This window comes from Coturnix japonica, chromosome 2 (assembly GCF_054131305.1).
Source record: "Coturnix japonica strain WE chromosome 2, WE-NBRP24, whole genome shotgun sequence".
NCBI lineage: Eukaryota > Metazoa > Chordata > Aves > Galliformes > Phasianidae > Coturnix > Coturnix japonica.
Genome location: NC_140664.1, coordinates 76,995,218 through 77,012,248, shown reverse-complemented (window position 1 = coordinate 77,012,248; position 17,031 = coordinate 76,995,218). Strand labels below are relative to the sequence as shown.

The window sequence follows — 17,031 nt, the reverse complement described above, 5'->3', positions numbered from 1 at the left end:
GCTGTTAGAAGTAATGAAGTGAGTGTTCATAAATCATAAAAATGGAATAATATCAGCTGCAACAGTAGTATCAGATAGTATCAGTAGAACAATTGAAATAGAACTCAGTAGGGGAGAGGATTTTTTTCATACTGTAAAACTTAGTTTGCACTCAAGGGCAATGCAATGGTATGGTTTTGATTAATATATTTTTCCTTTTTTTTTTTTCTCTAGAGGACGATTTGGTCAGGTACACAAATGTGAAGAGAAAGCAACAGGTCTCAAACTAGCAGCCAAAATTATAAAAGCCAGAGGAGATAAAGAGAAGGTTGGTAGTCTTTGTTAATGGACCTCATGCTGTTCTTCACCTACTCAACAGGCCATGGCCAAGTGGCTCACAAGCCATCATAAGTCATAAAACCTGCTGATTTACCACTGGCTGCAGCTCTTTTTTTCTTCTCATCAAAGTCTTTCTGGGCTTTTTTTTTTTTTTTTTTTTTTCCCACTTTTTAAATCATAACTTTTCCTACTTTCTTTTCAGATCTTTGTTTTTCTTTGGCTTTTTTTTTTTTTTTTTTTTTCCTTTTCTTTTCTACTTTTAATTCTATTAGTGCTTTTTTCTGAATGTGAAAGTATTTGTCTGCCATGTGGCATAGCATATTTCCCCCTCCACCACACTTTATACTTACTGCAATGAATTCATGTCACTGTGAGGCATGCTGATTACAGGAATGATCTGGGCTCCTGACATCAACAAAGATATAAATGAGAAGAATTAGTCTGATCTGTTTTACAAAACTCATGGCCATCTGGGGCTCGCTTTCACAAGAAAGACATTCCTAGCATCCTTTCTGTGACAGCTGTGTCATTAATAGTAGTCAAGGGTGGGATTTGTCTCAGCTATCTGTGGTTCTCTAAGGCATAGCTGTCTGTGGGTAAGCCGATCATCAAGAATCCCATTACAGTCAGAAGAAAGATTGGCACCACTGGAGAATGACTCAGCCCACCCTAACCTGCACATTTAGCTGGACTGAGTGGAGGTACCAGTCTTTCCCCCTTGATCGAACAGGGAGGTTTTGAGGACTGTCCTGGACTTTTCTTACATAGATTACCACTTGTCCATGTGTGCTTTTGCTCTTTCTTTCCCCTTTCTTTTTCTCTTAATGTATTACTGAAGCAGTCCCCTACTCAAGCTATGATGTTCAGTCTAGTGCTTATAGCCTTGATGTCTACCATTGCAGGAACAGTCAAAGGCAAACCTTGGGTTTGCTTAACACAAGTGAATACATGAAGATAATGTAGATATCTGTTTCAAACTGACTTTGTTCTTGTTCATGTAGCTGTCTTAGGAAAACAAACAAACAAAAACCCAACAGCCTCAGAAACAAAATTCATGATTTTTTACAGAATGAAGTAAAGAATGAAATCAGTGTCATGAACCAGTTGAATCATGTGAACCTTATCCAGCTATATGATGCCTTTGAGTCAAAAAATGACATTGTCCTCGTCATGGAATAGTAAGTGTGTTCTTTGCTTCTCATTTCTGTCTTTACCACTTTTGCTAGAACTATTTGTTTACTTCTTATTTTGTCCTGGAGTTAGAAATAAAGCTTTTAGCAGGTGGAAAGGGCATATGGAATATGTTTCCAGGAATAATGATTGGAAAAAAAAAATAAGAAAAAGTGCCATGGAGCCATTTATGTATTTTTTTCAAGTGATGCTCCACACTCCAGGTGATGTAAGGCCACTACACCATTTGAAGATAGAGTTGTTGTGTAGTTTCTCTTTAGTTTCGAATGATATTTTGTGTCAACTAAGAGACAGACATCTCTGAATATCTCCAGTTCTGTGAGGTGAATGCAAAGACATCTTACAATGAATGGATGCCTACTGTAGTTGTTGTGGATGATCTTTTACTGGATGCCTGAATGGATTAACATGTCTTTTATGCTGATTTATCAGGCTAATTGGTTTCAGAATAGCTGCCCTAAAGACAAATGGATATTCCTTCTTTTTCAGGAAGCCAAAAAGGATGCAACTAAAACACTGAAATGCATGGCAGAAGAGCTTGACTTTTTGTGTATATTCTTGGGTAGTCCTATGAACTTGAATTACACATTTAGTATAACACAAAAGCTAGAATTCAGCACAGATATCAGTTGGTAAGATGGAGGTATTCAGAAACATAATAAGAAATTAAGAAGTCATTTTCACTGATTTTATGTTGCTTCAAATTGAAATTTTGTATCATGTCCCTCTTAAGGTCCCAGTGAGAAGACCAAGAATTTAATGCAGGTTGTGTAGCATGTTGTCTTGGTTTTCCATGTGACTTCATTAATTCTACTGGTGCAAAATTATGTCCCAAGACAGCATCTCTCAATGAATGGGAGACTGGATTCTCAGACGGTGAAGAAGTTATGGCTAGTATGCATCAGTACCGAGTATGTGGGAAATTCAGATCAGAATACAAGCTCATGTTGTAGACCCCTCTCACTGAACCTGGCTGTGAATCCTTAAAATAGTCAGTAGTTTAAATTCTGTATTACTGTAAATTGCATGGGTGTGGATTTGGACTTGATGACCACTTCGTTGTCTTTCTCTCATCAGTGTGGAAGGAGGTGAATTATTTGACCGAATTATTGATGACAACAGCAATTTGACAGAGATGGATACTATCTCATTCATAAAACAGATCTGCGAGGGAATTCAGTACATGCACCAGATGTACATTCTTCATTTGGATTTAAAGGTAGAGAACGGACATGTTTGTTTTGTGCAATGACAGCTGTGGAAATTTTGTTCTTTAGTGTCAGCCATGCAGCTTAGCAGATTTCCATGAGAGAAACAACAAAAAACTTTATTCTGCTTTCCTTGAACTGATGTGTATTTACTTCAGCCACATTGAGATCAGTTACATCACTACAGAAGTCATTTTGATGAGAATTGTGGTCACATGTCATCAATCTACATAACTCTGCAGAATGATTTTACAGAAAGACAGAAAGATATTGGCAAGAATATCTTGCTATTTTCATTTTTTTTCCACCTGCAGCTAAAAGTATTGTGTGAATACTATTTAAGACCTCTGTCTTATGCATCAGCCATGGGATAGACATTAACCCCATTCATACCATGCCAAAGCCAAATATGTAAGAAAGTATTTGCTAAATGAAAGTAATAAAAAAAGTGGCTGATGCAAATAATACAGCATCTGTTAGGTTAGACAATAACTGCCAGTGCAGCTGAAAGTCCAGAAAAGAGTGGTGGGCTCGCCATCAGGTATTTGCTTGGCAATCTGAATTATTAAAGTGTATACACAGAAAGTCCTCTTACTTCTATCTAAAACCTAATTTACCAACACTATATTCTTACACTGCTTGACTGCTAATCGCTGTTACTCTCAGAAAACAATCTCTAAAGGTACTTTTAATAGTCTAGACATTCCAGTTGGATCTTTTTCCCTTAAACCAAGTTTATATTAAATAAGAGACATAAATTGGAGAGAGATGGATTTGAAAGCTGAACTTAATAGTGGACAAAGAATTGGTTGGATAGTTCTAGCCATGTGACTGTTGCAAACGTCTCTACATCCAGATGGAGGTCAGTCATGAGTGGTGTCTCCCAGAGGTCCATTTTGGGCCTGGTGCTCTTTAAGATCTTCATCAGTGACAGACAGTGGGATTGAATGCAGCTTCAGCAAGTTTGCTGATGATACCAAGCTGAGTGGTGCAGTTGACATGATAGAAAGCAGGGATGCTATCCAGAAAGACTTAGACATTCTCAACAAATGGGCACATGAGAATGAGAACCTAATTAGGTTTAACAAGGTCAAGTGCAAGGTGTTGCACTTGAATTGTGGCAATCCCAAATATGAGTACATGTTGGGAGAAGAACTCATTGAGAGCAGCCATGCAGAGAAGGTCCTGGGGGGTCCTAATTGATGAAAAGCTGGATATGAGCATATGGATATGGATAGTGTGCTCCTGCAGTCCAGAAAGCCAACAGTATCTTAGGCTGCATCAAAAGAGGGGTGGCCAGCAGAGCAAGGGAGGTGATCCTACCCCTCTGCTCTGCCCTCTTGAGGCCACATCTGGAATACTGCGTCCAAACCTGGTGCCCCAGCACAAGGACATAGAGCTGTTTGAGTAGGTCTTTTAACCATAAAGATGATAAAAAGGCTGGAGCACCTCTCTTGTGAAGGACAGTTAAGGGAGTTGGGCTTGTTTAGCTTGGAGAAGGCACCAAGGAGACCTCATTGCAGCTTTCCAGTGCTTGTTGGAGCTTCTAAGCAGACCTTTTTTACATGGTCTGATAGCAAAAGGACAAGGGGAGATGGCCATAAACTAAAAATGGGGAGATTTAGGTTAGACATTAGGAAGGAAATTTTTACTGAGAGGGTGGTAAAATGCTGGCACAGGCTACCCAGAGAGGTGGTGGATTCCCCATCCCTGGAGGTGTTCAAAGCAAGGTTGGAGGGGGACCTGGGCAGCTTGATCTAGTGGCTGGAAACCCTGCCCTTGGGAGTGGTTTGGAACTACATGATTTTTAAGGTCCCCTACATTCTGAACCTTTGTATGATTCTGTATTTCTTACTTTTATTTAGTACAGAAATAAAAAGGGATGATGTCTTCAGTTTTACAAGTCTCCATAAGGTCCCCGTAATGCATCCCTCAGTTTTATAATAAAGCAAAAAAGAACTAAAAAGTGCAAAGAGAGTTTTGGTTTTGGTGAGCATTTTATTACAGCTGCTGTTTTTGTCTTGTAATAACTGAGTTGTTAGTATTTATATTATTACACATGTTAAGCAAGTGAACAGATGCTTGTTGGGATCTGCTTCAGTTGCTTTATCAATGACCAGACTTTCTTTTTCTTTATGAACATCTTGATTGCTAGAAACCTATCAAGAATTTCACACAGGTCCTTGAGATATATTAATTATGTTCTTGGAGTTGGTGCAGTTTTACTGTCATACTGCTGACCAAAAGGCCCACATACAATCCAATGAATTCTTCCCACAGACTTCTCTTTTCATGTGCTTGCCAGCTACAGATTCTGCATTCTGTTTTGCTTACTCATAGATTGTTGTCAGTAACAGATGAGTTTGAATGTTTGAGATTGAAAGAAATTCATCCTGACTATAATCATCTAGGACCACAGAAACTATGGACATGTGATGTTTGCAAGTCCTGCATTTAAAATGAATCAGTGATGGTGACAAAGGTTAACTAATGTTTTAAGTGTTGTGGGCTGTTTTATTTCAAAGGGGACTCAACGAGCAACAAGACAGAGTATATAAAACTATAAAACTGCTGGCGATTAATTTATTTTAGATATTTACATTTCAAAGACATTTGGCCATATTCTATCTTCGCTCCCTTCTGTTTGATTTGGGAGTAATTTAGGAAGCCAATGGATTCCTTCCAGGGGAATGAAGAACAATTGTCCCAGTGAAAATCAAGAGGGATTTAACCTGTGAATCCCACCTTTTGGTAAAACAGCTGATGAAAACATAAAGCTGCTGTAACTAGCATAATATATCAGTGCTCAATCAGACAGTTACTGCCAGACCATCTATGAACACAGAAACTTAAAGATATAAATTTCAAAGCCCAGTAAATTTCTTTTTAAAGAAAATAAATAAGTAAAAAATCCAGTGTCAGCTTACTAAGGTCTGCAAAATCACCATGCCAGCATCCTGAAACCTCACTATGGATGTCTACATTCTCTCCCTCATTCCCCCTACAAGTTCTTTATCAGAACTGCTGCCTTATGTCAAACTGAAAAGCAAGAAAAAGAAGCAGTTGTCAGACATAGAACACCCAACCTCAACTGCTATGTGATAGAAGGGGTTGTACCCATTCAGAGAAATCTGATCAAGGAGGAAAGAAAAAGGTGCTTATGGCATGTTTACCTTGTTTTCAGTGGTTTTCACAGAATGGTTTTCCAAAAGCCCTGTTTGTCGTGCTTGTCTCTCATTGAAGTCTTTTCTGGTTTCTCTTGGTAGCCGGAAAATATCCTATGTGTGAACCGATCTGCAAATCAAATAAAAATTATTGATTTTGGATTGGCAAGAAGGTATGTGCCTATGTTATTACTGCTTGCAAATGAATTAGGAAAGAATCAAAGAAGTATTACTTCTTTGCGGTTACATATTTGACCCATAATGTTCTCCTACTGCTCTTGTGACAAGTTGGTTCTTTTAACCAAAGACAACTTTTAATAAGGAATGTTTGAAGTTGGGTAAAAAAAAAGTTTAGTTCTGAAACCTTTTTTCAGGCTGAAGGTTGAAAGAGGTCTGATTCTAATGAATAAGTATACTGGTACAGCTAAAATCAACGAAATTTGTGGAACCTCTTGTCTGTTCTCATGTCCCATTGTCATGAGATTCTTCAAAAGAGAGTATGAGAGGCCTTCAGAGTCTTTTACATTATAATTCATGCTTTATCGCTTTCTTGTTTAAACATACACCATAATCTATAATATGGGGAAGATTCCAAAGGATGATAACAGCTGCTCTAAGTCATCTTAGAAATCTGAATTTCTTACTTTGTTTAGTTGTTGAGTTTTACCCTGAAGTATGACATAAACTTACAAATGTTCTTCATTCCTATGTATGGGTAGTATTTATTTTTAATTTGTACTTCTATCTGTCCTTGATTTCCTCCTGAATGCCACATATGCTTCTGAAATCCCACTAAATGCTGGACAACTTAGGATATAACTTTAGAGCTATAATGTCCTTTGTTAATATTTCCTTTGCCTAGATATAAACCCCGGGAAAAACTTCGAGTAAACTTTGGGACTCCTGAATTTCTTGCTCCTGAAGTTGTGAATTATGAATTTGTCTCCTTTCCTACAGACATGTGGAGTGTAGGAGTCATTGCTTACATGCTGTAAGTAGGATTCAATCTGCTTTCTAAGCTGTTTCCAGGTTATTCTGTGTCAGTCATCCAGATTTGTTGTTGTTTGGAAGACTGACAAAATCAGTACATGTAATAAAAAATATAGACCTCTTTCCAAATTTCATATTCAGGAATCTGATCTCTTTTTTTCAGTCACCATTAACTTTTCTACTTTGTTTCATTACAAGTCTATCTTTAGCAATTACGTATTACACTTCCAGAATACTGTGGACCTCTTGATAAACTCCCAGTTTGTGTCTGCAAAGGTGGTCAGAGATCTGGAAAATATGACCCTCAGTGAAAGACTATAATGTTTATTTTGTTAAGGAGAAAGAGTGATTATTTAAAAATGTTAATAGAAGAGAAAATGGGAACGGTCTGGAAACCTTCTTAGATAATAAACTGCTTTAAGGTGGACTGGAAGTAACAGAACAATCACAGATGTCACATCAGAGATCATGTGCAGGAAGGGAAAGAGACAGAAGAACTTAACATCTTCCTTTTTACTTAGCCTCAGTGGGCTGTCTCCTTTTTTGGGTGATGATGACAATGAGACCCTCAATAATATCCTGGCCTGCAGCTGGGATTTTGAAGATGAGGAGTTTCAAGGTGTTTCTGAGCAGGCCAAAGATTTCATCTCAAAGCTTCTCATCAAGGAAAAATGGTACGTGATCCCTGGATCTTTGAAACGTGTGTTCAGTACCATCTTGCTGTAGCTGTATCACTTGTACTGCTTCTCTGCAGAATTATCATTACATATCAGTTTTTGATGTTCATGTAAAATATTTCTATATGCCATTTTATTGATGTTTGCCGAGTCCATAACATTCTCTGAAGTTACCTGAATGAGTTTTTGCTTTGATGTTAGTGTTTTCCTGGACTAGCTGCCATCTGGCATAAAATATCCTGAAATGACAGAACTGCATGACAGCAGAACACAAGACTTGTAGATAATTGTTGAATTACAAGATTCTAGGTAAAAATACTTAATAGGATTCTGTTTTTCTTTTAGCTGGAGAATAAGTGCCACTGCTGCCTTAAAACACCCATGGTTATCAGACCACAAGCTCCACTGCAGGCTCCAGGTTCCTAAATTTAAATATCCTTCTGCATTGTGGATCTGCCATTGCCTGTCTCTGTTGGCATATCATTATTTGCTTTGACATTTCCCTCATCTGTTTTGTAGCCCACCTTGCTGCTGTATTTCTTGTCACTGTAAGCCATGTGTGTCCCTTTGTTTTTACTTAGCTGCTGTAACTAATAATTTAATTGGTAAGTGTGTTGAGGAGGTTCTCACTGGATGAATTTGAGTCCACACTATAGTTTAGTTGTTTAAGGGAGGGATCATTTTAATTGCATGCCTGATTTTTTACAGCCTGCAGAGCACAATATTAACTGCCTCCTTTGCAGATAAAGCAAATCTAGGTTAAATAAAATGGCGGCTCTAATGCCTAGGATCATAGAATCATAGAATGGCCTGTGTTGAAAAGGACCACACTGATCACCTAGTTTCAACTCCCCTGCTATGTGCAGGGTCACCAACTACCAGAACCAGACCAGGCTGCCCAGAGCCACATCCAGCCTGGCCTTCAATGCCTCCAGGGATGGAGCATCCACAACCTCCTTGGGCAACCTGTTCCAGTGCGTCACCACCTTCTGTGAAAAACCTCCTCCTAATATCACAGAATCAGAATCACAGAATGACCCGGGTAGGAAGAGACCTCAAGGATCATGAAGCTCCAACCCCCCTGCCTGGCAGGGCCACCAAACTTCCATGTTTACTAGATCAGGTTGCCCAGGGCCCCATCCAACCTGGCCTGTCTTAGTTTAAAACCATTCTCCCTTGTCCTGTCGCTAAGACTGTCTTGTTAATTATTAAAATGATCTTCATAAAATAAGATCAAAGATTGTGATGACAGTAAAATAGTAGTAATTGTGCTGAAGAGATGGTGCAGGTTTGTGGCAGGATGGACTAAGTAGTGTCCTAACAGATCTGTCTTTGAGAGATATTCCTGCTATACAAAGTCAGGGTAAGCAGCAGTAGTGTAAAATGGGAAATAATAATCAAATAAATTATTACAACTTTAATTGAAATTTGATTTTCTTTGTAATTTCCCAGAACAGCAATGCCCTTGAGATTCTTAGATTTTTATATTGTGAGCACAGACAGTAAAAATAAGAGAGTTTGTCACCAGTTTCATAGAACAGCATTTGGTCCCTTTAGTCTGACTCCAGGGAGGCTCTGATTGTTGCAACCTGGGAACAGGCTGTTGTTTTCAAACGCTGCAAGGGCACAGGCTGCTCACCTGGCATGCTGCTTCCTATCACCAATTTTCTTTTGAGAAGAGCCTGCCTGTAATAGAAACCTTACAATTCATTCATCCTTTGTGGTTCTTCCCCTGGAAACTTTTTGTTCACGCCACTTGCACTTTCCAAAACAGCTTCACTAAAGATGCTGATGTTTCGGTGTTTTACCATTACTTTAACTAGAGTTGAGATGTGACTGATCTTCAACTAATGCTCCAGTAATGGTAGCTGTCTTTCTTTCTTTTTTTTTGTTTTTCCCTAGAAGAAGGTTAAAGGTGACTGTGAGTCCCAGGCACCTTCAGATCCGTAATCTCTGAAAGAGCTGCAAAACAGAAGGTTTGTTTGGGGTCCTAAGTGTTGTTTTTTTAATAAATAAATACCACTGCACTGTGGAGGTGATCAGCGGGAGGCCGAAAACCAAGCATGCTTCTAACTGCACATTCCAAAATGCATTTACCACTATCCTCACTGTTGTTTAGAAAGCGTTCAAAACGTAAGCTGGCTCTATCACTTGTACCAACTCAGAGCAATGTACAAAAACCCTTGTATATATGAAGCCATATGTGCTGCAAACCCTGACCATTTTAGAGGGAATGGTTATGCTCTCCCTGACTCTCATGGGGCAAGATTTCACCCCATAACTTTTCAGTGTTGAAAGCTTTCAGATTTTCATGCTGTGGTTAGAGTATGGTTTTTAAAGGGTAGGAATATGAAAAGTAATTACTTTTTAGCAAAGGCATGGGCCAGACCCTCAGGGCAGTTCCAGTAACTGTACTGAAAGGAAAGTGAGGTGTTCCCTAAAAGAAGTTGCTCCACACTTCTGAGGACCCTATTTTGACGGGCACTCCTCTGCCCTTTTAGCCCGTAGCATCCAAAACAATGTTGACAGAGCATCTCTCATTCTTTCTCTGTCTCTCTGACTTTGCCTTTTAGTTAACAAACACTTCATTAGTGGTTCTCAATCTGGCTTGGCTGCCTCCTCCATAGTGGCCAGGGAGATTCAAGTCTGCTCTCATGTTCTATCTCTACTGTTTGACCAAAGCATACTTGCTCAGCCACTTTGAAATCCAGCTATCTCGGGAGGTGTTGTATCTCCATAAACCGGTATAGCAATTCCCACAGTCCCTTTTACAAACTACCACAGATGTTAGTGACTCTGTTGAAGGACCATGGGAACCACTCAGAAATTCTGAGGACATCTCTGGGCAAAACTCAGTGGAGGGTCAAGATGTGGACAAGGCTGAGAACACACACGCTGTAAAACCACTTCCTCTTAGTCATGCATCAGGAATAGCAACCAGGATACCAAAATAAAAGTAGTGCATTTTTCACTGCATGCAAGTTTTTAGTGCTGCCTTCATCCACTCTCTGCTTGATAGGGCAAGGGATACGATGGATTTTATTTGCAGTAATTTTGTCCAGAAATATGTGAAAAAGACTGATTCTCATGAGAGGTTGAATTTTTTGTTCTGACTAACCATATGATTTAATCAGGTACTATACAGTGTGGTATAGTCCCACACAAGTTAATGAACTTTAAATGGGCTATCTTGGGTATGTGAAGTTGTCTTTCCATGGTACACTGGCGGTCAGCGAGGACTAAGGTACCATTATCATCTCCATCTTACCATATAAAGCCATGTAGCTACCTGATACATAATGTCTCAACATCACCTTCAGCAGTGAAAATCCATTCAGAATGAATCCTCTTTGCAGTCCTCAGCATTCATCCCTACTTCACTGGTCCTGGAAGAGGTTACATGAATCTTTGGTGCAATCACTTGTGTACTTCCATGCAGTGCATTGCAAAAAAGGTTTTCTTGAACCATTGCAAGACTAGTGGTTTTGTCTGTATCCACCATTTCTACTTACTGTATGCACAGCAACCTAATACTGAGAACTCTCTAATCCAGGAAGCGCTGTATTGCACACATTTCTATTGGAATCAAGATCAACTTTGAGATAAATTGACTGTTTGACAGCAGTCAAAAGTGTTTTCCAATGAACTTTTAATAGCCTTGTAGCATAGTAACTCACCCATGACATAACATGCGGAAAAACCTTGTTTTGGCTTTTGAAGTGTTATTTCCTCTGCTTCTTTATTTCTATTTGGAGCTTACTTGAGTTTGCTTTGAGTGGATCTAAAGTCATAGTCCTGCTTAGTTTTTAAAGAATCCCTTCAGTTATTTTTATCAAACAAATAGTGTGGGTACCACATTTACCCCAAAATAATACACTCAAATGCCATCTGATTTAGACCTGGCATCATAAATGCTTCCAGTGGTAACACAAATAAATGGAGAGGTTGGCACTCTCCCTTTCCCTGCTGGGATCTGTACGGCAAGGGCGACCAAAGAGCAGAGTAGATGCATTTCAAGGAAGACATCCAGGACCTGTTCTCCACCTAACAAAGAAGGCCTTGTCCTTTTAGCGTTTCATAAAACATCACACAAATAAGATGTCTGCAAGAGCCCTTTGTAAGCAAGAATCTTCAGCACTGCCTTCTTCTCATCAGGCACAAAGAAACCACCGTGTGGTTGTTAGAATGCTTAACCAAATAAAAAATGTATACTGCTGAAATAACTGGATTCTTCTTTTGTTTGTTTTGCAGAAAAGCTGCTGTGTGGTTACTGCTGCTAAGAGGTTGGAAAATATCAGCAGTCTTGGTGCTTTACCTCCCTGCCATGACTGAATCTTTTACTAAATGGACCAACAGCGCTTTCGCTGCAGAATAAGTCCCAGAATCTCTGAGCTGCTGCTTCTCTATTCAGCTTTCAAAAGAAGGAGAGTATTTTTCCGGTTTGGGAAGTTGTTTCTTCTGGAGCGCCATGTTCTCCATGTCCAGGAGTGCCACGTTTGCTTGGTTTCATAACAGTGTTTTTTCTATTTTGTCCTCCACTCTTTTAGTTATCAAAAGCTCCTTAAGGTTCACATTACCAGGTTTAAGTTGTCTGTTTCTCATCAGCCAAAAGGCAACTTGGCACTTTGTTATCTGTATAGGCAAGGCTGATTTGGCACTGGAATCAAATCATAAAACACACACACACACACACACACACACACACACACACACAAAACCAACCAAAACCAACCCAAAACAAAAAACCAGTCAGTTTAAAAGTGCATAATGTAGGAGGTTTGAAGTTTATGTCACACTAAAATGAGCTAAGGATTCGCTCAACTGAAGTTAAAGCCATGATAATTTAATACCAATAAAAGTGAGAATTGAGGCTTTCCTTGCAGGTAGGTGAAGTTGCTACAACCATAAGACATTTTGTGATTTTTTAGCCTGGTGAATTACTGTTCGTTTTAAATACACTTGGATTAATTCCATGAGAAAGAAAAAAAGGCACTATTCAGTCATGCCCAAGCAGACTCTCTTCTCTGCTATGCAAGTATAACTCAGAGTTATTTTAACAGAGGGTGACTTTACACCAGCTACTTTCCTTATTGCTAAGAACTGATTAAGACTATTGGCAAAGAGGGGAGTCAGTCTTCTGCTCATTAGAACCTCTGTTTTTCTAAGGATTTTTTTTTATTTTATTTTTTTTCTTTTTATCTTACTCCCAAACCTTTCCAAGGAAGGAAAAAACAGCTGAATTCTGACACTGTTTGAATATGGTTCTTTATTAAGTGAATCTGAGTCTTACTTGCCTAGGCTGTGAGGTTGGACTAACGAGACTTATTCCCTGCTGTACATGGCTTTCTGACTGCTTGGTTTCAGAACTACACACATAGCAAGTATTTTATTCCATGATGCTGACATATTGCAGGGCCTTTCGTTTTCCTTTGATTAATCCAGTTCTGTTCCAACTACAGATTAACATAGTTATCTCTATATATTTAGCTATACATTTCATACATGTTTATATTTATGTCTTTCATTAAAGGGGATCAACATGAAGACAAAACTGAACAGCTTTATTCATTACCACCCACTTTAATACCTTTGTCCTTTCTGAATAGCACTGATGAAATAAAAGGGCCCCATTAATGGGACGTCTTGGCCATGACATTATCTACAGCCAGTTTGATCTAGTGTTTTAAAGCCACTGTAGTAGATCTATTAAGACTGCTTCTGTAAACCAAAAGAGGGCTTCTTACAGCTGTGAAACCTGAGAAATATTGATGTGTTGTAATAGCCGTGAATAGATGAGAACCATTACAACAATCACATGGTGATTTGCCATTAACTGTGATACCATGGAGAGCACTGCCACCTTGAAATCCTTATCTGTAGTCTTAACTGAAGTAAGCTTTGACTAGCAGAAATGGAAGTTTCTCTGGGAAAGCTGCTCTTGAGCAGCTTGAAAGCAAGAAAACCAGAATATGACCTTTAGGTAGAAACTAGGCTGCTTATCTTTAGTCACTATTCATGTTTCCCTGTGCAAAATAAATAGAAAACCTATCTTTCTGCTAGGGCTGGAGTTCCCACTCCTATCTGACTACCTTCAAAATACTGTTAGCTTTTTGAACAGTAACAAAGTTAATGATTAGACTCAAATACAGCTGGCTTGCTTTGGAATGATCTTATTGCACACTTTACTGCCAGTATTATAAGTTTTGGGTTTTGTTTTTCTTGTGGTGGACATTTACATGAGTATGAATAAATTGCATGTCATTTTGAATCTCATTAACTGTACTAAACCAACTGTGTGACTATAGCCTTATCTGCTTTGTTGCTCGGTTGAATTAAGATAATTTATCACTGTACAAGTGAGCCATGATTCAGAGCTTCATGCCATGAGGATCAGCCAATGTTGGAGTGCAATGTGCTGAGTTGTCCACTGATACTCTGGAAGATTACTGAGGAACATGGCCTTTGTTACACACATCCATCGAGTTCAGCTGTACAGCTCTCTGTCAGAAATACACATTTGAATTACTAGTAAGGATGGAAGAGCTTGACGTATTTCAACTGCTTTGAGAGGGAAGACCCTCTCAAAAGGCAAGAGTTGAGGAGGGGGTACTTCTTTATTTCTTTGCTTGGGCAACTGGGCAGGGTGCTAAAATATTAAAGGGATTTATCTTTCAATCTTACTAACATGGATAATGATGGTTGTATTCTTGAGTCTTATCTACAAGCTGCCCAGTGTTTCATCCTTGGAACAACTCCTGTAGCAGAGGATGAGTGGGAAAGTTGGAGGAAGACTGCCTGAGTGCCTGCAGTGATTGAAGGCACTACTTGGTTCCTGGCACAAGCACAGGCCTGCAGGTGTCCAGCTCAGGGGAGAAGACCTGAGCATCCTTCTTGCTATTGCCTCAAAGCACTGAGTCAAAAGGGAGACAAGCCCCTTACTAAAAACATTGTTGCTGTTAAGGATACAAAAAATTGCACTGCACAGTTATCACTGTAGCAGTGTGTCTGTGATAAATGCCTGTAGATATGCTTGTCGGTACCTTTGCTGACTGCTGCAATTTTAGCCAAATAATACTTGTCACAGCTTTATTTTACTGCCTTTCTAATTTTGTCTCATTGCACTCTGAGCACTGTGCTCTTCTGTGTCTGTTGTTGTTTTCCATAAATACATTTAAAAATAACTAAACACTACAACATTAAGTTATTGTTTTGACATAGCATTATTTATTTTCTACTATGTAACAAGTCCGTTGGGTTCTATTAATTCAACAGCATCTACCTGAGTTTGCTTATTAATCATTTTTGTTGCATGTTGGCTTAAGAGACTTTATTTGTAGACTGTGAATTACTGTGCTTGAGAGCTTGTTTGGGCATGAAGGGCACTTTATTAACTGTGGTTACTCCATTTAGCCCGATATCCACAGACAGCCAGAGATGGCTGCACGTACTACAAGAATCACCAGGGAACAGAATCATATAGCAACATCATTGGTGGTAGCAGGGATAAAGCATCAAGATGCAGTATTTGCTCTATGTACACTGTTGTATTTTTGATGCAGGAAAGCAAAATTTCATTTGCCTGACGTATTTAAGAATTAGGATGCTGTTATTCCTGCTTGTGTACATACAGCAGAGACACTCAGCTAGAAAAATATCTCAGTCTTACCCAGGATACAGTAGAGCAGTCTAACATTAGCATCGGAGTTACTAACAAGTTTATTTGTTTCAAGGTGGATGCTAGTGGCTTTCCAACTCTTTTTACACACTGAACAACCTGTAGGGTATGAAACTGGTAAAAACCTATACAACAGAAATATTTCCCTACTATCATATTGATATTTGTGAGAACCTGAAGCCAGTCACTCCTGAGTACCCTCAAAGAGTATGCAGTTGGCTACTTCTTAATTTCTTTTTCATGTTCCTTCCAGTGTCAGAATCTGAATGAAGTTAAAGGCTAAGCTAAGCTCTTCCATAACTTGATTCCTACCAGGAATAACAGTGCAGCTCTACAGAATTAAACAAGGAAGATATTTGGTCCACATTTTGAGATGCAAGTAGCACAGGAGCTTGGTTTAATCTTCCATCCTCACAAAAAAAAACGAAACCCAGAACACCTACTTTGGCCTAGTCTTGACCAGTTAAAATAAAGAGAAACCTAATTTCTTAACAATTGAAGAAGTTCAGTGAGTTTACATATTTCTGCTGTGGTTAAATTGCTGCAGTAAGAGTCAAGATGTTTTAGCATCTTTGGTTTTATGCCGACGTTACAAATTATGGGCAGCCTCTTTCAGTAAAACATCTCTCACCAGGAGGTGTTCTTCTCTTCTTTGCCAATAAGGATCTAAAAACATCCCATCCCCTTCATTTGGCCCCACCAGTGAGCAGGGAATTTTCTTGCTGGTGAACTCTTAATATGGGTTAAGAATTGTAGTTCTGCTTAGTGCCAAAGACACAGAGGTGATGAATGAGCACTGATACTCCAAACTCCTTTCTGATTTCCAGAAGGATGCTGCGTTTTCACATACTACTTTTATCATCACCGATATATACTTGTCCTTATGTCTTGTGTGAATAAAACTAAACACTGCATGAATCTGTTTAGGGACATTAGATTCTTTCACCTTCCATGAAGGCTTAATAGCTGAACAACTAACTACCTGTTTAAAGTATAAGACTGGTAGAGGTAATGCTTTGTAAATATGTTTTTAGCCATGTCAGTAGAGTTAGCAAGCACATTCTGGAGTGGCAGAACTAATGTTTGTGTACCCCACAGCAACTTCCCTTAGAAGACAGGCATATAAGAAGTAAATCTCAAAGCATGTGGATTTTCATGCCATCTTCCATATCTGATTTTGTAGATTAACTCATGTTTCTCTGGTACATGTTCTTTTGGGAAAACATAAAGCAATCTTGTAAACAGACAAGAAGAATAAATGCTGATTTTGTTTACTCTAGAGTTTTTGTATGTTGTGTTTAATATGCTTGTCATTTATACTAGGAATTAAAGGATTCCACTGAAATAAATGTAGGTACCTCAATTGTACCTCAATCGAAGATCTGCTTGGGCTCACATCTTCTTCTCACGCCTTGCAGCAAAGCCTCTGCTCTCTCTGCACATAACTGGAGCTTGAGGTACTTTGGGCTGAAATCTTTCTGCAAGTCCTTAGGTGAGGTCTCTAGGGAGAAAAGAAGAGATTGTTGAAATTACTGGTGCTTATTTAGCTAAAGGATCTCCTTTCTTTCTGAATTGTCATGCTTTTGATTGTCATCTTGTTATTTGGTATTGCTGTCTGAAGAACACACCCCACCTGCATGAGCTCCACAGAGCCTGGAGACCACTCATCATTTCAGCAGAGCTGCGCTGGGTAGCCTCTTCCTTTGACGTGTGTGCTATATAATGAGGTGAGAGATTACTCTTCCAAGTTATTTGACTGTGTGGGCTTTGCTTTCACTTTCCTCCCAAGAAAGTCTTCTAGTGGTCCT

The 17,031-nt window shown here is 39.1% G+C and overlaps 1 protein-coding gene across 5 annotated transcripts in view; it reads left to right on the top strand.

Annotated features, from left to right (window-relative positions):
* MYLK4 (myosin light chain kinase family member 4) overlaps window positions 1–16,502 on the top strand; it is a 76,214-nt gene extending 59,712 nt beyond the window's left edge. For 3 of the 5 annotated variants that reach the window (XM_085540308.1, XM_085540309.1, XM_085540306.1), the window contains 8 exons: window positions 214–307; window positions 1,387–1,496; window positions 2,587–2,728; window positions 5,984–6,054; window positions 6,744–6,872; window positions 7,393–7,545; window positions 7,894–7,966; window positions 11,800–16,502. In XM_085540308.1, the coding sequence (XP_085396434.1) occupies window positions 214–307; window positions 1,387–1,496; window positions 2,587–2,728; window positions 5,984–6,054; window positions 6,744–6,872; window positions 7,393–7,545; window positions 7,894–7,966; window positions 11,800–11,880 (853 nt within the window). In that variant the 3' untranslated portion in view covers window positions 11,881–16,502. Of the gene's footprint in view, window positions 1–213; window positions 308–1,386; window positions 1,497–2,586; window positions 2,729–5,983; window positions 6,055–6,743; window positions 6,873–7,392; window positions 7,546–7,893; window positions 7,967–9,450; window positions 9,525–11,799 lie in introns of all 5 variants that reach the window. The other 2 variants (XM_085540307.1, XM_015854497.3) reach the window with 2 other exon arrangements.
* Window positions 16,503–17,031: the final 529 nt, after the last annotated feature.